This window comes from Paroedura picta, chromosome 12, assembly GCF_049243985.1.
Source record: "Paroedura picta isolate Pp20150507F chromosome 12, Ppicta_v3.0, whole genome shotgun sequence".
Lineage (NCBI taxonomy): Eukaryota > Metazoa > Chordata > Lepidosauria > Squamata > Gekkonidae > Paroedura > Paroedura picta.
In genome coordinates this window covers 50606296-50630542 of record NC_135380.1, presented here as the reverse complement: position 1 = coordinate 50630542, position 24247 = coordinate 50606296, and the positions used below count along the sequence as shown (strand labels likewise).

Below are 24247 nucleotides of genomic sequence, written 5' to 3'. Positions count from 1 at the left end.
ATCAAAAGCAAATTAATTACTCATATACAAATGGAGCTGGAACATAACATAAAAGTAAAATTCACTGGAAAGATCATGTGAAAGTGTGCAACATTAATGTAGTGCAAAGACTTGTACCTATTTAAAATCAAGAATATATTGTTGTTGATAGAAATGAATAAATGGTAAACACTTATGTCCCAAACTTTGCGTTTTCCTTGTATCTTCCATTAATTATACAATCTCTGTTGTTTTTTGCTATTTCAGTGATTTTGCAGGTTTATGCAATCTTTATTTAATGCCCATAACCACAGGCAGAATTAAATAGGGAGGGGAGAGCACAGTGGCGAATGGTGCTGTCCAGGGCAGAGATTCCAAGACTCCACAGTCAGGCAGCAAGTCCTTGGGTTAAATCTTGCCCCTGCCCTAATGCTTTCTTTGGTCTTAGGAAAGCCCTCAGCCTCTTATCAACAACTGGAAGATAATTCTCACTTATCTTACTGCTTTAATAGATTAAACAACATAATGGACTCAACAAGATACCGTGTAACACCTTGAACCCTTGATAGTCCTAAACATTACTTGGAATCTATCAAGGGTTTTATCACAGAAAGTTCTATATTGAAGAGATGAAATGATCAATCTATTCCAGCAGTAAGAACATGAGAAGAGCCCTGCTGGATCAGACTAGAAGTCCATCGTCCAGCCTCCTGTCTCACTTTGTGGCCAACCAGTTCCTCTGGAGGGCCAGGAACAGGACAGAGAGGCCGAGGCCTTCCTAAGGACATCAGAAGAGCCCTGCTGGGGTCAGACTAGTGGTTTCACACAGTGGCCAACCAGTTCCTCTGGATGGCCAATAATAGGGCATAGAGACCAAGGCCTTCCCCTGATGTTGTCTCCTGGTGCTGGGATTCAAAGGATTAGTACCTCTGAATGTGGAGGTTCCCCTAAGTGACTATGGCTAGTATGAATCTACCTATCTAATCCCCCTTTAAAGCTGTTTATTCCTGTGGCCACCACTACAATCTAATCAAGTGATTCAATGAGATTTTATTAGTCAACAACTTAATTTCATACGTATTTCCCCCCAAAAGGATGACTTTGGGAGCAAATCTATCGTACAGATATAAAGTCAACTGCTCATTGCCACTATTGTCAGCAGTTGTGTATTTATAATTGTTATTTAGCCTATGCAGAATGAGGTGGCTGTAATGGTTCTCTTTTAAAGTTGGCATCCATAGACGGAATACTGATGGATCTTGTGTAAAGATCCGGAGGTGATCTTGTCCAGAAGCTCCTTATAAGACGGACCAACAAGATTTTGGGAAGAATGAGCTTCTGAGAGTTGAAGGTTTTTGTGTCGGATCTGCTATCACTCTCAAATCTAGCCGTCTTATGGCTACCTATCTTCTGAAAAAAGGCTACCCTGGTATCTGCAGGACACATTCCATTCCAATCTGAAACTATTTTTGTCTTCTAGTTCTAATGAAGCGGAGCATATTTTGACAAGATGTCTTGTATTGTTTTAGTGATGCTCTCACAAACAATTTCAAATTTAATCACGGTGGTTGCCAAAGGTTTATTTCTTATATTGAAATAAAGTTTTTTAACCAGAAATACTGAAACCAAAGAATATTCTTGTTCTTTCACTGCAATTCATCTAAACTCAAACAAACAGATCTTGTTAAATTGTGGAAAATCTTATTACATTTCACTTTGAGTCTCAGTGACTCAGGTGGTATTAAATTATGATAAATGTATTTCCAAAGGAGACACAATTTTGTCTCCTTTTTTATACCTATGATCCAGTGATTCATCTATTTACATCTGAACCAGAGATGGGGCCAATTTTTGAATAAAATAAAAAATACTAATTTAAAATAAAATAAAAATAATAAAATAATGAGCTAAAGAAACTAAACCCTGTCCCCTCCTTCTCCTAACTTTTCTATGTTCCATTGTTTGAACCCTTTTCCTTCCTACCCAAGTAAATCGACCAAGTTGAAAGCAACCACATGTAGCAATATGAAACATGACACTGGATTGAATGCTGCTGGGGGGGGGGGGGTATTTATTTATTTATTTATTTATTTATTTAGATTTTTATACCACCCTTCCCTACGGCTCTGGGGAATGGGATCTTTTATAGATTTTTATTGTGGGGTTTTTATGTATTGTAACCTGCCTCAAGCCAGTAAGTAACTGGGAGTGGAGGGTAATAAATAGAAACATTTACCTTTTCTCACATTTGTGTGTGTTCCCCACAGCCACACAGCAGCTTCAGGCAAATGGTTCTTTTTTTTTTTTTTTTTTTAAAGGAGAGCTCAAACAAGCTCAAAATAGTGCTGTGAGGAGGGGGGGACTCTTGCCACCCCTCCCCCAGTCGTCTTACACAAAAACTGTACGGGGGGAACTTATGCCATAGGTTTTGCTGCTCCATCTGAAATATAGGAACAGCAAAATCAATGAATTAACTCCCTCCCCAGCATGGTTTTCATGCAAGAAAACTACATGGGGGGAGGGATGCTGCCCTCCCTCTGCAGTGCTGTTTGGGCATTGTTTCCTGTTTGGCTTTCCCTTTTTAATTTAGAAGCAGCTATGTAGCTGTGTATGAAAACATGTAAAAACACATGAACAAAAGGTAACACGGCGTTTGGCCCCAAGAGAAAGCAAGGTTTAAGTCTCCTCATCCTTGCGCTCCTTTTAAAAAATATAGACACTCCTGTCATTCTAATACAGCTGGATCTTGCTTGGACCCAATAAAAAATCATGAAGAAAATCACATACCTGCAAATATATACACATCATTTATTTGTGTGGCTGTGTACATACATAATGCGGGTATGTGTGTTTTTAATTGCATTAGTGTAGACCTTTGCATTTGTATCTGGTGAAGTGTGCATGCACACAAAAGCTTACAGCTTAAATAAAACTTTCTTGGTCTTAAAGGTGCCACTGAACTCAAACTTTGTTCTGCTGCTTTAGTTGTGTGCATGTGTGATCTATGCCAGGCATACTTGCTTGACTATGCAGAGCCATAGCAATGGGACATCAGCACTGGAGACTTCCGATGCTCCCATTCTGCTACCAGCTATAAATCCAGGCATGAGGAAGCAGCATTCAAAATAAAGAAAAACACGGCAGATCTATTTCATAGGCAGATTTTGCCACTCGTGTTGGCCTGTTTCCTTCCTTATTCAGACAGCTAGGGAACACTACGGAGTGACTGCAATTGTTGCTTGCTGTACAACAATTCTGACATTCTCTAATCAGACAACCCCAAATCCTGCAACGGGAATTAATTCCAGAAACAGAAACGTATATGGCAGGCCAAATACAGCCCCCACTAGCTATGTATTGTATCCAAATAGATGTTTGATGGTTTCCTTCCATGTTGGTCATCTTATGGCAGCAACAACAGAAGACTTATGTCCTTGGTGAGCCACCAGGCATGGCTGGAGTGTTCAACCCTATGGGATCCAAGTTGTGCTTTTCTGACTACAGGAATAACATATCCTAACAGGTCTTTCTCACAAGTGATGCTTGACAGTGGCAAACACATGTCCTCAGTCACCTTTAAAGCATCAGAAGCATGCAGGCCCTTTGCTGAACACTCCTTTCCATTGTTTTTGATACACAATCTGTCCTTTTAAAGACTTCCCCCACAGCTGGTACAGAAATTATCCCTGCTGGGAGAATATAGATCCCATGGCATGGTTGGAAGAAACATGATATAACCACCTTTCCGAAGATAAGCAAGTATGGCTCTAGAGCAGGAGTGCCCACACTGTGGCTGTCCAGTTGTCCATAGACTACAATTCCCAGGAGCCCCTGCCAGCATGTATTGGTGTAGAGGAAGGCAGGATTCGGCATCCACTCCCACAGACCCCTTTGGTCTTTCAAGTGTGTGCTCCTACTTGCTTTAGATATTTCAGCATAGCCACATTGAAGTCATGGGTCTGCTGCCTTCATGGGTCATTTTGACCTGAGAGTAGCTCCAAGTTCTACATGGAACATTCCAATTACCTCAGAGCTTCCCACAGGAAACATATAAAGTGTGGGCAGCATACTTGTATCTTTAAACACGCATAAGCATGTATACAGGTGTTTAAAGACACAGTATGTTGCCCATCAAATGTTCATGCTTGTGCAGGGGGTGGGAACAGTATACCCACAGCTATTGCATCTGCCTTGTACAGTGTGAGCCACCTGGATTGCCTTTTTTTCCTGATGCAGGGAGCAATAATTTCACATCCAGATCTCCATACCAGTCTTCCCTACCTAGTCACTCTACCCAGATGGGTGATTAAATTCTCATGGCCTTTGCTCGCCTGTTTCCTGTTCACCAGGACCTATTATGGGGTTTTAATTCCTTCTCCGTACCCTGTCCTGTAACAGATGGAAGGATTTCTATTTTTCCCCAGATGCACCTAAATTAGTACTAGTTAGCACCGCACATCAACTGGCCTTTTACTCACCAGGATCTCATCCTGCAAAAAGGGGGCCATAGCAACAACAGCAGCAGCAGAGAAGACAGGAGCAAAGAAAAGAGAGATCATTACTCAAGAAAGCGGGAGCAGGAGAAAGAAACTAGGAACTAGGCCCCAGAAATGGGAAAAATAAAACATTTATAATCAAAATCTTTTTGCCAAATTAGTATTTCAATTGCAAAAACATTATCAAGCCAATATCTCAAAGTAAAATCAGCTAAGGTACATGGGGGAAGGAAATTAAAAAAGCACACGCTGGCCAAAGCCAAATCCAAAAATGAGCCATTAACAGACGGAATGGATCCTTGGTAGTCCTACACACAACCTCTTTCAGGAGCAGAACACCTTCAGGACACTGTGTGTCAAGGGATGCTATGATCTGGATTTGGAAGAGAAACCAGTAAAATCTTACCTTCAGAAATGGCTTTGATAGAAAAGGCTTTGATAGTCTACCTAAGGATGTCTTTACACTACAAATTGGTTACACAGCAGATTACCTAGCAAGGCTTTCTCCCACAAAATCCCAGGTATTGTAAGCTGAATCTTCAATATGAGGGATCACTAGCCTCCCCACACAGAAGTACAGCGCGATGTTTTAGGCATTGGAAGTTACCATGAAAATAATTTAAACCTCATGTACGGATACCCTCTAAGGTCCCCCCCCCAAGGTTACACTGTTGTACAAAGCAGAGTTGCCAGCTGACTGGGAAAATACGCTGTTCTGACCTGATTCTGTGTCTTCAACTTAAAGCCTGAAACTGGCAAATGAAGCTTTTCATAGCATGATGCTGAATACTGCCTCTTGTTAGCTGTTGCAGAACAGTATGTCGGAGCCAGTTCAAAAGTTAGCAACCATGCATAAAGTGAAGGGTACCCAAGTGGCATGCTCTGAGATGAGATTTACTAAAATCTGACAAACATTTCCCCCCCTCTCTAAAACCAAGCAGGTCCACGGCTGTCATCATGCAGCTGGGTTCTTCCCTTTCCAGCAAAGCAACCTCTTGTTTCACTGAAAATGCGCCGTTGTCTTAATTCCACCACCAGAGAAAAGTGTGTGTGATTAATCACATGGAAATGCCCTGGTCAAAATTCACCCAATATGGCATGGAGCCAATGATTCATTCAAAAAACTTACCCCAGCCCATCTAGTCAACCAGGGCTAAGCTAGGAGGTAACAAACACACAGTCACAGTTTTAGCTATGTTATGTCACCTATTATTCAACTGCAGTTTAAAGCCCTGTTGTGGATCCATCTCTTAGGACAGAGGGATTTGGAGGAGGGGGGGCAATATGGAGCATTTTGCTTCAGTGTGGTGCGCTGGATTAGATGGCATTTAGTTTCATCTCATCTTCTTGATTATATGGACACAGCCTGCAAAGCAAAATGTGTCTCCATTTGAAACTGATAGCTCGTGTTGGTAATTAACAGAACCTACCTGATTACCAGCTGCTTTCTTCTTGCTCATCTGGCTGCTCCTCTGCTGAGCACTACAGGAGACATCAAATATGGAAGACACTTCAAACTTGCTCAGTTTTTATTCTCTTGGGACTGGTGATGTGAAACCAAACTTCCTGGACTCAGATGCAAATAAACCTATAGCTAGAGTTCTTCAACTTTCTTAGCCTTCCCATTCCCATTGGCTGGTGATGGCAAAGAACGCGTTATTTGATGCTTCTGAGGCAGCTGATTGAAATGTTTCAGTGATCAGACCCTTCCCATCCGGCAGTTGTTGGAACATGCAAGATCTGCAGTGTGCCAGATTCAAAAGCACAGGAAGCATATCCTGTAGGGAGCATGGGGGCAGATGTGCATTTAGCATACGTAGATTAAGAACTTCCTGATATCGTTCGAATTATCTCCCCTACTATGTCCTGACTGGCTCACTTGGAGACTTCCTGCTACTTTGAGCACACTTCCTCCTTGCTTGCCGCCTGAACATACAGAATGAACAACAGAACAGTTTGACTGTTCGGACTACTTCTCTCACTCCTCTTTCTGTACAAAGTTGTTTCTCCTCATAATAAAAACATTTTATTCTTTAAAACAGTGTGGGGCACCTCTTTGCATAGCTAAACTCTGCCAACAGCAATAAATGGATAAATGATACACAGTTGAGGCAGGGATTATGATTAACCTTGTTAGTCCATGTAATTCAAGGTGCCAAGTGCTATACTTCATTTTCCAGGGAGTTTCCTCCAAGGCCTGGGAGATTCTCACATACACACATCACCCAGTCAAGACATTAAGTAACTTACAGTGACAAGGGATACGGATAATAGAATCAGAGTCCAGTAGCACCTTTAAGTCCAACAAAGATTTATTCAGGGCATGAGCTTTCGAGTGCAAGTACTCTTCGTCAGACTAAGAACTCCTTACATGACCGTGGGAATATATAGCAAAAAATAATTCTGTTACATTAGTAAACTGTGTCACACATCCAAATACAGCCAATGATAAGGATGTTTGACACGTATACATCCAAATACAGCCAATGATAAGGATGTTTGACATGTATAGCAGGCAAAATTTTAGAATAAATAATCAAACAGTTGTTGTTTGAGCAATTACCAAGAGTCAGCATGGCTTTCTCAAGAATAAGACATGCCAGACTAACCTTATTCTTTTTTGAGAAGGTTACTACCTTGCTAGATCAGGGGAATGCTGTGGACATAATTTACCTTGATTTCAGTAAGGCTTTGATAAGGTTCCACAATATTCCTATCAACAATTTGGTAAAAGGCAGTATGAATCCTATTACCGTTAGGTGAATCGAGAACTGGTTGTCAGATGACACCCAAAGGGTGCTTGCAAATTGTTCATCATCTTGAACTGGAATGCCTTAGGGATCTGTCCTGGGCCCGGTGTTCAACATATTTATAAATGATTTGGATTTGGATGAAGGAGTAGAGGGGGGTACTTATCAAATTTGCAGGTGACACTAAAATGGAAAGGGTAGCAAACACACCGGAAGACAGAATCAGAATACAGGATGATCTTGACAAGCTAGAAAATTGGGCTAAAAGGAATAAAATGAATTTCAATAGTGATAAATGTAAAGTTCTTCATTTAGGTAGGAAAAATCAAATGTATCACTTTAGGATGGACGAGAATTGTCTTGGCAGCAGTACGTGTGAAAAGGATCTGTTGGTCTTAGTAGACCTTATATTGAATATGAGTCAGCAGTGTGACTTGGTTGCTAAAAAGGCAAATGGGATTTTGGGCTGTATCAAATGGAGTATAGTGTCCAGATCACACGAGGTGATGTTACCACTTTACTCCGCTCTGGTAAGATCTCACCTGGAGTCCTGTGTTCAGTTTTGGGCACCACAACTGAAGAAAGATGTAGACAAACTGGAGCATGTCCAGAGGAAGGCTACAAAGATGGTTAGGAGTTTGGAGACAACATCCTGTGAGGAAAGGTTGGGGGAGTTTGGTCTGTTTAGCCTGGAGGGAAGACGACTAAGAGGTGATATGATAACCATCTTCAAATACTTGAAGGGATGTCTTAGTGGTCCCCAACCTTTTTATCACCGGGGACCAGTCAACGCTTGACAATTTTACTAAGGCCCGGGGGGGGGGGTAGTCTTTAATGCCGAGGGACGTTGCTGCCGCCGCCTGAGCCCCTGTTCCACTTGCTTTCCTGGTGGTGCCCCTGACTTCCCGCTGCCCGCTGGCGGGCACTGCCAGCAGCTGCGCAGTGCCACACTGAGGGGGAGCCCCAGCCATGGCAGCTGCTGGAGAGCACCAAAGGTGAGCCAGTGGCAGAGTGGCAGGGCAGCCCCCGAGGCAGCAGCCAGGGAGGAGGACGAGGAGGAGCCATGGTCCGGTACCGACTGATCCATGGACCGGTCCCGGTCCCCGGATCGGGGGTTGGGGACCGCTAGAAGATGGAGCAGAGTTGTTTTCTGTTGCCCCAGAACTAGTGGGTTGTAATTAATTCAGAAGAATTTTCAGCTAAACATCCAGAAGTCATTCCTGGACCCAAAAGAGCTTCCTCAGGAGGTGGTTGGTTTGGAACTTTTAAGCAGAGGCTAGATAGCCATCTGACAGAAATGCTGATTTTATGAATTTAGGCAGATTTAGAGTAGATGGGCAGGAAGGGATGTGTCAGTGTTTATCTCTTATGGTCCTTCCTTGCATACCCAGAGAACTGCTGACTACCACTGTGGGATGGTAGGCGAATTTCCTCCAGGCCAGGCTAGATTCTGGAGATTTCATGGGGGGATCACTTGGACATGAAATTGGGGTCACTGTCGGTGGGCAGGTAGATGTGAGTTCCTGCATTGTGCAGGAGACTGGACTAAATGATTATATGTTATCTGCAGGAAAATTATTTTTAAAACAATTGTGTTTTTGATTAATCACTAAGATGCTTACAATAAATTCCTATGCAGAGTTGCTCCAGTTAAGCATGTTGATGTCAAAAGGCTTAGCCTGGAGTAACTAGATTGCTAGAATACTATTATGACAGAAACACAGAGAAACTACAGAAACACACACAATCCCTTTTGCTCCCAGTACGTACTTGGCAAATCCTATGAAATCTTCATGGTTTGTATTCATGTAGGCCAGCTCAATGTCTATCAGTAGCATGACCTGTGGTGGGAAGAGAAGGTAAAAAGAAGTAAAACAGAATCTACCGATTAAATCAATTGAGTTACAAAGGGATAAGTGCTGAGCTATACACACAAGAACATGCAACTTTATTTCAATTGTATTACTTAGGAAAAATCACTAACCAATGTCTCCAGCAATATTTGCTGTAGTGGTTTAGGTGAAGGAAACATATCTGTTGAACTCCCAATAGTACAGACAGAGCACTCCTGTCCAATGACATTTAATCTTCATCCGTGAAAATAACTTGCAGGTCAAGGTGACCACTAGGACAGCCACCAATGGGACCTTCCCATTACTTTTACAGGAATGGAGTAGAACTCACCACCAGACTAATTAGAACCCTCAGTCTAAAGGGTTTGGGCCACTCCTAGTCCAGAAACCTTTGGATGAACTGAGGAAAAAAGAGTGATAAGGACAGTTTTCAAGCAATGGCCACCAAAAGGAAAGCTCCTGCCATGAGGCCCAGGTGCCTGGGGTTATGTTCTCTAGATTGTCCACACAATGCCTTCAAGAGAAGCAACAGTAAGCTCTCCACCATGAATAGCATCTTTCACAAAGTGGCCAGTGAGACAGATGGAATGACGAAATTCCACTATTTAATATAGCGTTTCTGCATTCTGAAAACATTTGGCAACATGGTTGATCCAGATGGACTGCCCACAAAGACTCTTCCACTTCTAGGGTTCTAGGATACTTCTGCTTTGATGAGTAGACTGAGGGCTTTCCGCACAAGGACCAATGTTGCCAAATGTTTTCAGAATGCAGAAACGCTATATTAAATAGTGGAATTTCGTCATTCCACGTACCTTTAAATTTAGTGGCGATCGCTTCTCCGGAAGTTCGGGAGCGAGAGCGGGGGAGGGACATTCTTTCTACCGCTACATTGAGAATGCACATGTCTTGCAGCTTGTCTTGCAGCTTGTGAATGCACATGTCTTGCAGCTTGTGCTCAGAAGTGTAGCGATTTTTTCAGGGGGAATCCACTTTTCCCGATTTCCCAAAAAGTGCTACAATGAAGCTCTTTTTGCGGGAGTGTTGCAGGAGTGTTGCAGATTGTGTGCGAGGTCATGCGGAACGTTGAATTAGTAGCGTTTACCAAAGGTAAGACTTCTGCTACATTGAAGTTGTACGGAATGGCCCTGAGTATGTCATTTGCCATCTGAACTACCTAACAGCTATCTGTTGTAATTAGATTAGAGGGTAAATCCATTTCAACTATACAACTTCAGACAATAACAGAGTTCAAATAAATAAAATATTGCATGTGCAAGGCACCTTCGCGCATGCGCGCAGGCACGAAAGTGCCGCGCGTGCGCGATTTCGGCCGCCCAGCATGCATGTGCGCATTGGCAGCCGGCCCGCGCATGCGTGATGCGCGGCGCAGCCCTCATTCCCTCTCCCCGCCCTCCCGCGGTAAGAAGCTTCCCGGGCCGCAAGCTTGCGGCCTGGGAAGCTTTTTACTGCGGGGGGGGGGGGGCGGGGAGAGGGTTTCAGAAGAGAACCTGAGGTAAGAGTTGTGGGTTTAAACCCTTCTGAACTGTCAAGGTTTCAGAAGAGAATCTGAGGTAAGAGTTGTGGGTTTAAACCCTTCTGAACTGTCAAGGTTTCAGAAGAGAACCTGAGGTAAGAGTTGTGGGTTTAAACCCTTCTGAACTGTCAAGGTTTCAGAAGAGAACCTGAGGTAAGAGTTATGGGTTTAAACCCTTCTAAACTGTCAAGGTTTCAGAAGAGAACCTGAGGTAAGAGTTGTGGGTTTAAACCCTTCTGAACTGTCAAGGTTTCAGAAGAGAATCTGAGGTAAGAGTTGTGGGTTTAAACCCTTCTGAACTGTCAAGGTTTCAGAAGAGAATCTGAGGTAAGAGTTGTGGGTTTAAACCCTTCTAAACTGTCAAGGTTTCAGAAGAGAACCTGAGGTAAGAGTTGTGGGTTTAAACCCTTCTAAACTGTCAAGGTTTCAGAAGAGAACCTGAGGTAAGAGTTGTGGGTTTAAACCCTTCTGAACTGTCAAGGTTTCAGAAGAGAACCTGAGGTAAGAGTTGTGGGTGTAAACCCTTCTGAACTGTCAAGGTTTCAGAAGAGAACCTGAGGTAAGAGTTGTGGGTTTAAACCCTTCTGAACTGTCAAAGTTTCAGAAGAGAATCTGAGGTAAGAGTTGTGGAAGTTTTCAGAAGAGAATCTGAGGTAAAAGTTGGGGGTGTAAGCCCTTCTGAACTGTCAAGGTTTCAGCAGAGAATCTGAGGTAAAATGTGTGGATATAAAGCAAACAAACCTTTCTGAACTGAGAGCTGAAATCCCACTATGTTGTGGGGAAGAGAACAGCTCCTAATTTAGCCATTGTTGGAGGACCACAGAAAACACACATCAAATCAAAGGCCTTTCATTTTGTTTAAACAATGTAGTGTAGACAGTGACCACTTCATAGAATTAAGTCTGCCAATAGGCCTGGAGGAAAATGTTCCATCCATTTAACAGAGACTTGCTTTATCAGACAACGATATCAAACTCCCTGCCACGAAAAGTTTCAACTGCCCATTTCCACACCCTGAGCCTGTTAAAAGACTAAGACATTTCCTTCTAGGCCACAAGCAAACATGGTGCACCTTGAACCAATGAGAGTTATGAAGCAGTCCCACGGTCAGCTTCATTCCACTTCATCTTTTGTGTTTGACAGATGAGATCTCCGATCCCATTTGTCAGGGGTGGCCAAACTGTGGCTTGCCAAATGTTCATGGACAACAATTCCCATGAGCCCCTGCCAATAGGTCCAATTGGCAAGGGCTTGTGGGAACAGCTAGAGAGCCACGGTTTGGTCACCCTAGGCCTTCCAGCAATCCCAGAACAGAATTTCCCATACCTTTTTCTGTCAAAGACTGCCCCTCCATCCCAACCTACTGCTCTCTGGGCCATATCCGACAATCACACCTTCACCCTGATGTAATACTAAGAAGCCTTAGCTTCTAAGTATTACATCCCTTACACCACTTGCTAAGGGGAAAAATGAGAGTGGATGAAACCTGAGTGCCTTGGCAGTGTCCTTGTGTTTTTAAACACAGTAAACTGGGCGCTAAGCCCTATTAGTCCCACCCTCAACCCCCCCCCCCACACACACACAGACAGAGAGATTTAAAATGGCAGAAATAAACTTTACCAACCAGTTTATCAATCAGGTGAAAGTATATGCCTCTTGATGGTTTCATTGTTCATGTACAAATAATTCAAAATAGCAATTGATTTCTATTGCAAAACATAACCAGTGAATAGGATTCAACTGCATATGTTTCATTTTAGCCTTATAATGGTTGTGCCCTACACACTGTGATAAGTGACTCCCTTGGGACAGCCCACTCTTGGCAAAATTAATTTTGAAAGGTTTGGTGCCGGGAAGCATTTGAAGCACAATCAGGGACCCTGTTCAGGGCCTCTTGCACCTAAATTTCATCACTGGTACCCCTTCTTAGACAACAAAAAGCTGAAGTTGGTTCCCAGTTCCTTATTCACAAACTCAATGACAACTACTGAAGACAACTTAATAGCTAGAATTTCCTCAGCATTCCATCTCTGCACAGAAGGGTGCAGGGGGGGGGGTGAGGAAATGGAGTTGCCAGATCCAGATCGGAAAACTCCTGAAGATTTGTGGATGGAGCGTGGGCAGGACAGGGATATCAGTGGAGCACAAAGCCAAAGTCTCCCCTCCAAAGCATCCTTCTTCTCCAGGGAAACTGATCTGTTGAGTATGGAGAGGAGCTGTAATGCCAGGGGATCCCCAAGTCCCACCTAGAAGCTGGCATCCCTACTACACAGTCAATCAGGGCAGAGAGAAAGAGATAAAATGATAATTAATTTGTGTTTGCACACTCAGCCCATAAGAAGTTTCCAAACGCAAGCTAAGACATGATTGCAATTACTTTAAAGGTAGCACGCGTTTCTGTTTTCCAGCATGACTGCAGTTCTGAATGTCTCCCCCCTGCCCCAGCAATATATAAACATGAAACCTCTCAAGCATACCTGGTCCTTGGTCCTGCCCTCTCGCTCACGAATATGGGTTGTAACAATTCTCTCCATTTCCTCCCGCAGGTGAGGGTACTGGCTGAGCTGCACAGAAAGAGAAGGGGGAAAAACGTGTGCATATGGGGAAATAGGGGATGGGAAGAGGGCAGGACCCTAACGCCACCAGTCCTCAAGCTGCATCAGAGGGCCTGATAGGTTTGGATGGGGCAGAGGAAGAGAGGGGTTATAGGAAAGTGGGAATTGCAGAAAGATTTTCCAAAATCCAGCCAAGCTCTAAGATTCTGTCTTTCCTACTGAAACCAGCACCTTGGTCTGCCTTGACTCCAGAGGAACTCTTGAGGGATCTAGGTTTTCCCACGGGAGTAGACCCCCCATCTGTTATTGTCTTTTTTCTCAGGAAAGAACAAAAAGGAAAATCCTGCCTCGACCTCCAAATTGGTGATATTTTAAATACTATTTTCTACGACCAGTTGTCAGTTAGGAGCCTAGATCAGGGGTTGTCAAACTGTGACTCTAAAGTTGTCCATGGACCACAATTCCCATGAGACCCTTCCAGCACATGCTGACGGGGGCTCATGGGAACTATAGTCCATGGACATCTGGAGATGCACCATTTGGCCACCACTGGCATAGATGAAATTACAGGTTCTTTAAAGAAACTCACTATTAAAATGACTTCAACTGATGTTTTGTACCTAATTAGCCGTAAGCATTGCCTATATTTGTAAGATCCAGCCAACTCTATTGAATTAATAAATAGTAAAAAAGCAGGATTCAAAATTCCCTGTAATGGCAACAACATTCTGGGGTCCCTATTTGCCCAGGTTTCTTGGCAAGGTACCACTGGTGTCTGGCTACTCATACGACAGCCAATATTTTGGGTGGGTAAGGAAAGGGAAGTAAAAAGCTGTCCTTGTGACTCAGCATCCGATCTACCTGACAGGAGAGTTGCGAGGACAAAATGGGTCAAGATTGTATATGCTACATGTACACAAATAGTGTTGCCAACTCTAAAATGGGAAATTTCTGGAGGTTTGGGGAGGTTAGAGGAGAGGGGCATAATGCCAAAGAATCCATCCTCCAAAACAGCCTCTTTTCTCCATGTAATCTGGAGATGAGTTGCAGTTCTGGAAAATTTCCAGGATGTCCCAGCTATTCTGGACTTCCTGGGGGAAGGACAACGTGTGAGAAATGGACTGGGAAAAGATCCAAATAAAGATAAGCCAGTTATTAGCCTACTCATGCTAATTGCCTCTGCTTGATCTTGGAAAATCATTGTCCATATTTTTGCCTTTTGAGGATGCTTTTTAAAATGGAAGCTTAAGAAGGGACTTTTGTTGTCTCTAATGTGTACCCAGGCATGAATACTGAGGCCCAATGTATAGTCTGCCATTTCCCAAAGAAGCTGCTGTGAAACATTCTGAACAGTTTGCAACATCCCCCCCCCCCCGCAAGTACATCTTTTTGTGAAAAATAATTGTTTCCTGGGATTTAACACTGGTACAGGACAAACTATGTCACAGAAAACAAGCTACAAAGATTATGAAGAACAGTCAACAATCTGCAATAATCATGGGGTACATGACGGTGCTCTTTGGTATGAAAATAATATTCTAAGCATGTTGCTGGCTTTTCCTACGAAATATTGGAGGCATGGTACCGAAAAATGTTTGGGAATGAACTCGAAAGCTCATATTAAATGCTGGGGAAATCTCTAGGGAAGAAAATGGTATCCACACTGAGAGAATCAAATGGTTGGGGATAGAGAAATTTGATGATGTAATCCTCGGCAAGTCTATTCAGAATTTTGCCTGTCTAGACAATAGGGCTCTGAGCAACAATAAAGCTAGTGGTGGTGACAGCATTCCAGTTGAACTATTCAAAATCTTAAAAGACGATGCAGTAAAAGTGCTACACTCAATATGCCAGCAAATTTGGAAAACTCAACAATGGCCACAGGATTGGAAAAGGACAGTTTACATTCCAATCCCAAAGAAGGGCAATGCCAAAGAATGTTCAAACTACCTCACCATTGCACTCATTTCTCATGGCATTTCTCATGCTAGCAAAGTTATGCTCAAAATTTTACAAGCTAGGCTCCAGCAATATGTGGACTGAGAATTTCCAGAAGTACAGGCAGGATTTCGAAGAGGCAGAGGAACTAGAGATCAAATTGCCAACATATGCGGGATCATGGAGAAAGTTGGGAGTACCAGAAGAATGTCTACTTCTGCTTCATTGACTATGCTAAAGCCTTTGATTGTGTGGAGCACAACAAATTGTGGCAAGTTCTTAAAGAGATGGGAATACCAGAGCATCTTATTTGTCTCTTGAGAAACTTATATGCAGGTCAAGAAACAACAGTGAGAACTAAACATGGAATCACTGGTTGGTTCAAAATTGAGAAAGGAGTTCGGCAAGGCTGTATACTGTCGCCTTGTCTATTTAACTTGTATGCAGAGCACATCATGCGAAAGGCGGGATTAGAGGAGTCACAAATTGGGATCAAGATTGCAGGGAGAAATATCAACAACCTCAGATATGCAGATGATACCACTCTAATGGCAGAAAGTGAAGAGGAACTAAAGAGCCTGTTGATGCGGGTGAAGGAGGAGAGTGCAAAAGTTGGCTTGAAACTCAACATCAAGAAAACAAAGATCATGGCATTCGGCCCTCTCAATTCCTGGCAAATAGATGGGGAAGAAATGGAGATAGTAACAGATTTTATTTTCCTGGACTCCAAGATCACTGCAGATGGGGACTGCAGCAAAGAAATTAAAAGACGCTTGTTCCTGGGGAGGAAAGCTATGGCAAATCTAGACAGCATCCTAAAAAGCAGAGACATCACCCTGCCAACAGAAGTGCGTCTAGTCAAGGCTATGGTATTCCCAGTTGCAATGTATGGCTGCAAAAGTTGGACCATAAGGAATGCCGATCGTCAAAGAATTGAGGCTTTTGAACTCTGGTGCTGGAGAAGACTCTTGGAAGTCCCTTGGACTGCAAGGCGAACAAAGTGGTCAGTCCTAGAGGAAATCAGCCCAGACTGCTCCTTAGAAGGCCAGACCCTGAAGATGAAACTCAAATACTTTGGCCACCTCATGAGAAGGAAGGACTCCCTGGAGAAGAGCCTAATTGAGGGCAAAAGAAGAAGGGGACAACAGAGGATGAGGTGGCTGGATGGAGTCACTGAAGCAGTCGGTGCAAACATAAATGGACTCCGGGGAATGGTAGAGGACAGGAAGGCGTGGAGGATCATTGTCCATGGGGTTGCGATGGGTCGGACACAACTTCGCACCTAACAACAAGACAATAGGGCAGGGGTGGCCAAACTGTGGCTCTCCAGATGTTCATGGACTACAATTCCCATGAGCCCCTGCACTGCAATAGGACTTACTCCTACCAAAGGACCATGCTGCTAGCAGCAGTATCTCTTTCTAGAGACTCTGACAGTGCTTTTGGCCTCCAAATGAATCCCTTTTTTTACTTGATTGTTTAACAACATACCAGATTAAAGGAGCATTCTCCACAGGTTAAACCAAGTAGCCTTCGATTTGAGACCCCCTAGACTGAATTTTTACAATACAGCTTTTCTCCCAAGTAAAGATGTTTTTAGTTCAGAAAGCATTTCAACATCCCCTGCTGCTTTACAAAAGGACATGCTTATATTAATTTTATACTGACTGTATTTACAAACTCTCATTGGGATTAGCAGTCATCATGGTTCAACATGTATTCAACCTAAAGAAAATGTTAGGATATTGGTATTTGGTAAATGTAAATAAAAGGCTTTATTGGAGTGATACTTGTCAGTGTCAGTTTTGGCTGAAATGACGCTGCCAGGTGAAGCTCAAACAATTCCTTTTGCTTTAAGTTGTCTTTTGACAACCGAACAGCTCCACAGTTGAAATCAGAATGGCATTGATAGCATAAGTGTATTCTAGGGTGGCTACTGTTGGAGAAACTGTCAGGCAATAGCAGATTGCAGAAATATCTCTAATATATTTGCCCCAAGCCGACTGTAGAAAAAACTCCAAGCTGCAGAAAACTCCAAGCTGTAGAAAAAACTCCAAGCTGCACAATACAGGAGACTTTTGCTGCTCCCTGCTGAAGCATCTGGGATTTATTTACTACTAACTTTATTATATTCTGCAAAGGTGAAAAATATAATTCAGCCTCTTGGGAAAGGTTTTTGGTTACATTGTTAAGCAATCACTATTCCTATGGTGCCCGTAGGCTTTGTTCCTTGCACACATATGGAAATGCTCTATCGAATAAATGTACAAGTGGCTGGATCCAGTTGTGAATAATTCTGGGGAGCTATTGATGGATTGGCTAGTGTGGGAGTGGATCTGATAGAAACCACCTGACCTTACAGAAAACAGTGAAAAGGGACTGCAGCTTTTCCCCTCCTTAAAATGCTAACAACCAAGCAAGGATCGATAACTGAAATGGAGTGAAATTTGAAGGACTAATCTCCCCCTTGTTTCCTTCATAACAACATGGTAAACGGAGGGTGCATGAGCTTGCAACTCGAAATTTATCTACAGAATTTATCTCATGGGGCGAGTTCTGATGGTCATGAGGAACACCCTGACGATGTCCTCCTTTTATGATGCAGCCGTCTTCATTCCAGTCAAGGTTGATTCTGGGCCATGTAACTGATTTGTTCCTCCCTATTTTCGCAAAGAGCAACAGCAACACTCCCTTACCTGTTTGCAGGTGATAGTAAAGAAAGAGCTCATGTTAAAGACACACGGATTGGAAAATCTTTAAGCAAGTCCCAACTTCTTTTGTTGAGAGAACAAAAAAAACACAAACAAATTATAACCACCATAGTGACACAAAACAAAGTACTCTGAGCTGTGAAATGTTCTCAGTTTATTCAAACCTTGATCATTTGGCAAAATATACACACACAAGGGAAAGGGAGGGGGAAAGAAAACTGTCACAGTCACATTCAACAGAATTCATGCAGGAACGTCATACTTGGGCATGTGCAGCGAAAGCAGAGCTGGGCAGAGGGAGCAGATCACTGATACGAAACATCACATCCACAAAGGAACATGCATCGGGATGCAAAAGGTCACGGCAGGGAAGGCAGCAGCACAAGCAGCACCCAGAAATGCCATTGGTTCTGTACAGGAGAGCAGGCGAACCTGTCGAGCGGTAGTTTGGAAATGGGCTAACCAGCATGACGGGCTTTCAGCATTGCTACAACCTAATTTCTCTCTCCTGGTTGTCTATCACATTGTCCTTAACTCCAAGGTTGGGCTGCTGGAGTGGATGTTCTTAACTTCAGAACTTGGTTCCACGCTGCAGCACCTGCTATTTGGGATCGACAACAAACCTACTGGACTTTGCTCCAACCAGCCTCTCCTCCATCCTGGTGTCCCTCTCCCCCATCATCATCTTTCCTTGCCGTACTTCGGCCCTGGCTGCTACATTTCCTTTATCACAGTACGCATGAGAACTACTATTTAAAGTACAAACATGGCGATATTCACATTGATGTGCTTCATTCTAAAGATAGAGACCTCTGTTGGCCTTGTTGTGTCAGGTTTATATTTCTTTCTATATTAAATGTGAATGTGATTTGTTGAGATGGATGTTTATAACCTGGTTGGGAACTAGGGATACTTGATGGAAATTCTGTCACCTTTTCCTCTGGGAGAATGCCTACAACTTTTGCAGCAGACTAGCAATTTAAGCAAAGGGAGCTTCTCTTATTCTGTTATCTCCATGCCAGAAAAATGTCCATTAACTTGATTTGCAGTTGTCGTCAGACGGCTGATACAGACAAAAAACCAAACCATTAAAAAAAAATCAGATCTAGCAGAGAACAACAGCAGGGTTTGGGGACATACAGAGCCCTGGCAGTCACTGCTAAGGGAGTGAAATGAAAATCAGAATCACTGCACTTCGGCGTCCGAAGCGCTCAACCCTAAAACCAAGTTCTCTGTTCCTGAAGGAGAAGAATTTCTGACTAAACTCTTTCCTCCTCACCAACTTTAGTTCTCTTCAGCTGCTAATCTCTTCCTATGGCTCAGCTACAGACACACCCACACCCACACCCACACCAAGTCTCTCCCAAAGCAGATGGTTCATTTCCTGTACAGTTCATAGCTCTAAGAAATGCTCTTTTAAGGATGGACCAGGAAGTGGTGGCCTCCATGGCTGCCTTTGCCTGCTACTGAAATGAAGTCACTGCAGAGCGAGACAGAATATTTAGGGAAGAAAATTCACTTTAGGCAGTCAGTGCACAAAAAGCATCCACTCCCCTGCCTAGGGACTCTCACTGTTCTTAAAAGCACCAGAGGGTTTCACTGCCCATAAAGGCTGTGGGGAATGCCAATCGAAAGCCAGCGTAGGCTTCTAGTCTTATCATAGGGTAGTCAGTGCCAATTCAGAGGGTAGGCTGCCACCTACTGAAACACCAGCATGAGCTGCTTGAGAAGACCTCCCTCCCCATCGAATCCCAGGCAGCCTGGGATGGGGATTCCCAGCTATAGGATTTTGAATGTGCCCATACGGCAGCTACAGTCCCCGGCCAAGGACTGCTGTCCCTAATGTTGTAGAGGGCCAAGGGCAACCCAGACTCCACTGCAAGCAAACAAGACCAAAGCTCAGAGCACAGTCAGTTTGCTTTATTCAGAGAAAGGAGGTCTGCAGAAAGAAAGAGAAGGGGGGGGGGGAACCGACAGGGCAAGAGGTCTGCTATTAAAGGAAGGGTAGTGATGTCTTTGCCCCCCAAGGTGGAGAAGCCAACAAAGAGAGCCTCTATTACAGAGTAGCTCTCAACTCTCAAACAATGATTTCTTCACCAATTGAGTTCTCAAATGATTTTATCCCCATTTTGCATTTCCCACATTATAATGCCTACATTAACTAGATGGGAGGGGGAATGCTCCTGTATCTATTGTACATTTTCCTTCCCACCTCTCCTGGTCCCAATCTCCAGACAAAAACCTGAGACTATCCAGATATGGTCCTGGGAATCTAGAAGAGAATCCATGAGTGATGATAACACTTCCAACCTTAGTGGGTAAAGTAAAGTGGTAAGAATTCCACCTGAATATAAATAAATAAATATACATCAACTAATGGGCAAGACTACCTCCTTAAAGAGGTGTGTGGCGCCCCCTGATGGAGTTCATAGGACCAGGAAAACAGCTGGTTGTGGATGTCATAGCATGATGAGAATACCATTTCCCTATCGTTGTTGTTGGGAAAGGATCCAGAACATCACCATGCCAATCAAATAAACCAGTATTTTACCACAACGTTTCCCAGCTTACTTCCTTGTCTTAAAAAAATATCTGGATTTGGATGGTAGCAAATAAAACAGTTCCTCCCAGCATTCTAGAACCCTGAGGAACCTTTGAGAGGTGAACTTACTTTGTTTACAAGTCAGGGATGGTTAGAATTATATTCTGAAATAAAGGGAAGATGTGAGGCATGGGTAGGGTTAGGCCAGCAGATAACTACTCTCGATCTAGCTGACTTCTGAATTCCAACAACAAAAAAGCATTCAAAACTGTCAGCCTGATGGCACTAAGAGACATAACCGTCCAATATAGGAGCATCCCTCACCATCCTCATAAAAGACACCACGTCTACAAAGAAAATGGAGCTGTTACTTCTGGCAGCTGGGAAGATGGAGGGTGCATCTGTACCATCAGCTTCCATGGAGCTAATATTGGAGGGGAAGTCATGGAAGAAGCTGCTGATGAGTACCTATGAATGTGACTTGCCATTTCCAGTAGATGGCTGCTTAACAGGGAATGACTTGTTCATGGATCCTTCTCGCTTACATCCATGATCACGGGACTGGATCATGTTTACGTTTAATTGGACTTGGGCTCCTCTTTTTAAAGTCTTATATCACAGTGGTCCCCAACCCCCGGTCTGGGAACTGGTGCCGGTCCGTGGATCAGTCGGTACCGGGCCGCGGCTCCTCCTCATCCTCCTCCCCGGCTGCTGCCTCGGGGGCTGCCCTGCCACTCTGCTGCTGGCTCACCTTTGGTGCTCTCCAGCGGCCGCCATAGCTGGGGCTCCCCCTCGGTGTGGTACTGCGCAGCTGCTGCTGGCAGCGCCCCCCAGCGGGCGGCGGGAAGTCAGGGGCGCCGGCGGGAAAGCAAGTGGAGCAGGGACTTAGGCTGCAGCAGCGGTGTCTCTTGGCAAAAGACTACCCCCCCCCGGGGGCCTCAGTAAAATCGTCAAGCATTGACCGGTCCCCGGTGATAAAAAGGTTGGGGAACACTGTTATATCAGAAGTAGCGTAGTACAAGCTGGCAAGGAGCAATCATTGCTTCTGAGAGAGAACAGTGACTTAAGAGTGACAGTGTACTATTCCGTAGTCTAACAGTCATGGGTGGATTTTTTCCCCCAACCTGAGATACAGAAGCAAGGACTGTATCATTGTCTCCAGATCGCGGGAGGTGAGGGTACCGCTTTACTCTGCTCTGGTTTGGCCTCACTTGGAATCCTGTGTTCAGTTTGGGGCACCCCAGGAAGAGGGATGTTGACAAACTGGAGCGTGTCCAGAGGAGGGCAACAAAGATGGGGAGGGATTTGGAGACCAAGACATATGAGGAAAGGTTGGGGGAGCTTGGTCTGTTTAGCCTGGAGAGGAGACGACTGAGAGGGGATCGGATTGCCATCTTCAGGTATTTAAAAGGGTGTCATATGGAGGATGGAGCAGAGTTGTTCTCTCTTGCCCCGTAGGGACAGACCAGATCCAATAGGATGAAATTAATTCAAAAGAAATACCGTCTAAACATCCGGAAGAAGTTCCTGACAGTTAGAGCGGTTTCTCAGTGGAGCAGGCTTCCTTGGGAGGAGGTGGGTTCTCCATCTTTGGAAATTTTTAAATAGAGGCTGGATAGCCATCTGACGGAGAGGCTGACTCTGTGAAGACTCAAGGGGGTGTCAGGTGACAGTGGATGAGTGATAGGGTTGTGAGTGTCCTGCATAGTGCAGGGGGTTGGACTAGATGGCCCATGAGGTCCCTTCCAACTCTAGGATTCTATGATTGTATGTTCATGGTGGCTAAAGTTCTACTGCTACTTAGCACTAGTAAAGCCCCGCTGTTTGAAAGACCTTGACCCCCCCCCTCCTCTTGTCCAAACAGAACTCTTCTCTGAAACCTCCTGTCTACTGCTGGCTTCTAACCTTTGCACTCTTATTAATAAGCCATGGTCCAGGTTCTAACGCTTCATATTAACTGTGCTCCCTTGGCTCGTGCTTACTCCACTGATCTGAGGATGTGAAGAAAGGCCACATGTGTGTGTGAGAGTAAAGTGGCATGTGTTATCATTCCTTCCCTTTAGGGATATTGGTTTTCTTTACCTTTTCGCTACACTTTCTGATGGTGGATGTGAGCTCACTCACTACCATATCCACACACTTCAGACACGGCTCCTTCAGCTTCTGCACCTGCTTTTTCACTATGGCTTCAAAAGCGAGGTCAGGCGTGAAGAGACCCGTTCTGTGCGGCAGAAGAAGCAAGGAGGAAGAGAAGCAACGAGGAAGAAAGAAGCATGAAGCAGACAGAGGGGGAGAAGAAGAGAACAAGGTCGGACAGAAGAGGGAGAGAAACAGAGGAAGGAAGTGAAAGGGAGAGAAGAGAAAAACACAAGGCAAAAATGAGAAGTGAGATTTTTGCTTCACTCCACAGGAAACTCTAACCCAGGTGAGCATTACTAAAGGTCCCCAAGTGCTGCCAAGCATCAGGTGAATTCTACAGGGTGAACAAAGAATGCATATGGAAAAACCACAAGCAAGGATGTGATCAACAACATGGATGGGTGGGTATGCTGAGGGATCCCTCTTTCCCTCCCTGTTTCTGTTTGGCTTCTCACAATTTATGGAGAAAGGTGAATCCTGTAGCCCCCAAGCCTGGATTCTGAGTCGCCATTGTGATCTCTTCTCCTTCCTGATGGTTCTACCCTGCACTAATTTCTAAAAAGCCATGTGCAGAGTAGGAACTCAGAATCAGCAAAGCTTGCTTCTGAAAAACCTGTAGATGCTCTTCAAAATGGATACAAATTTCTTGTTTTGTAATTTCTGTAGCGTATGCACCCTATTCTGATTTCTTTAAAAATCACACTACTGTATAGAGGCACTCTACGGAACTATGCATAATTGCAGCGATGTATATTTGAAAAAAAATGTTCTTTCATCTTAATACACTGGAGGAACTGTATTAAGGTCAGCTCTATGAAAAATACGGAAGCCTTGACCACTGGAAATCTACCTAGTCCTGCTTTTCCTGCTTTGGGCATGGCTCACTAACAGAGGACTGGCTTTCTCTGCAGTAGGCCCCAAATTCAGTTCCTGGCATCTCCAGTCAAAGGAACTAGGATCGGGAAAGATCTTTTCCTCCCTGCAGCTTCCACTGAAAATAAAGAATCCTGACCTGAATGGGCCATTGGTCTGAATCAGGATGAGGCACACTATTATGTTCACCTCACCTGGGAATCCCTGGCATCTACTACAGGTAAAGGTTATTAGATAGGGGGAGACACATTGCCCACTGCCTGGTGAGCTGCTGCCTCCAGAGTAGACAGTACGGACTGTGCACCTTGATAAAATGGAGTTCTTCCACCAGGCGCTTGGTCGAGGCTGGCCTGAACTCCTGTGGGTTGAGAGCGGGCTTCCCTTCCCCCCAGGCTTACGATTAAACATTAATCCATTGAGCCGTTATGAATTTCCCCTGTCTAACATCTTCGGCCACATAAATCAACTGTCGCCAACCCCTAAAAATGCTGTAGGGAAAATTCAATAAATTTGTACCACCATTTTTATTATTATTATCATTATAAATATTGTTAGTTTTTAAAGGGAATTTTTAACTAAGGGTGTTTATTGTTGAGACATTCTTGTTATGTTATGTTTGTGAACTGCTACAAGCTGGCAAATTTTGAGAGCAGCAGTACAGAAATATAATAAAATACATTTTATATTAAATAAATAAATAAATAAATGATAGCTTTGTATGTGCATCGAGTACAGATCTGCCTTTCAAACAGCGCTGATCAGGTTTTTCTCTCTCCCTTGAAGTGAGCTAAGGCCCACCTTTCCATTGTTTATTTTTAGGCGTAACTATTAATTAATGGACTCCGGGGAATGGTGGAGGACAGAAAGGCCTGGA

General features: G+C 43.9%; 1 protein-coding gene across 16 annotated transcripts in view; it reads right to left on the bottom strand.

Annotated features, from left to right (window-relative positions):
- DNM1 (dynamin 1) overlaps positions 1-24247 on the bottom strand; it is a 200286-nt gene that overhangs the window by 80245 nt on the left and 95794 nt on the right. For 11 of the 16 annotated variants that reach the window (XR_013226072.1, XR_013226075.1, XR_013226073.1 and 8 more), the window contains exons 11-14: positions 13093-13179; positions 8996-9066; positions 5906-5957; positions 4458-4469 (exon numbers count right to left, since the gene is read on the bottom strand). Coding sequence is in view for 9 of the 16 variants with exons in the window: in XM_077307109.1 (XP_077163224.1) it covers positions 4458-4469; positions 5906-5957; positions 8996-9066; positions 13093-13179 (222 nt within the window). In the remaining 7 variants the exon portion in view is untranslated. Of the gene's footprint in view, positions 1-4457; positions 4470-5905; positions 5958-8995; positions 9067-13092; positions 13180-22443; positions 22583-24247 lie in introns of all 16 variants that reach the window. The other 5 variants (XM_077307111.1, XM_077307103.1, XM_077307105.1 and 2 more) reach the window with 3 other exon arrangements.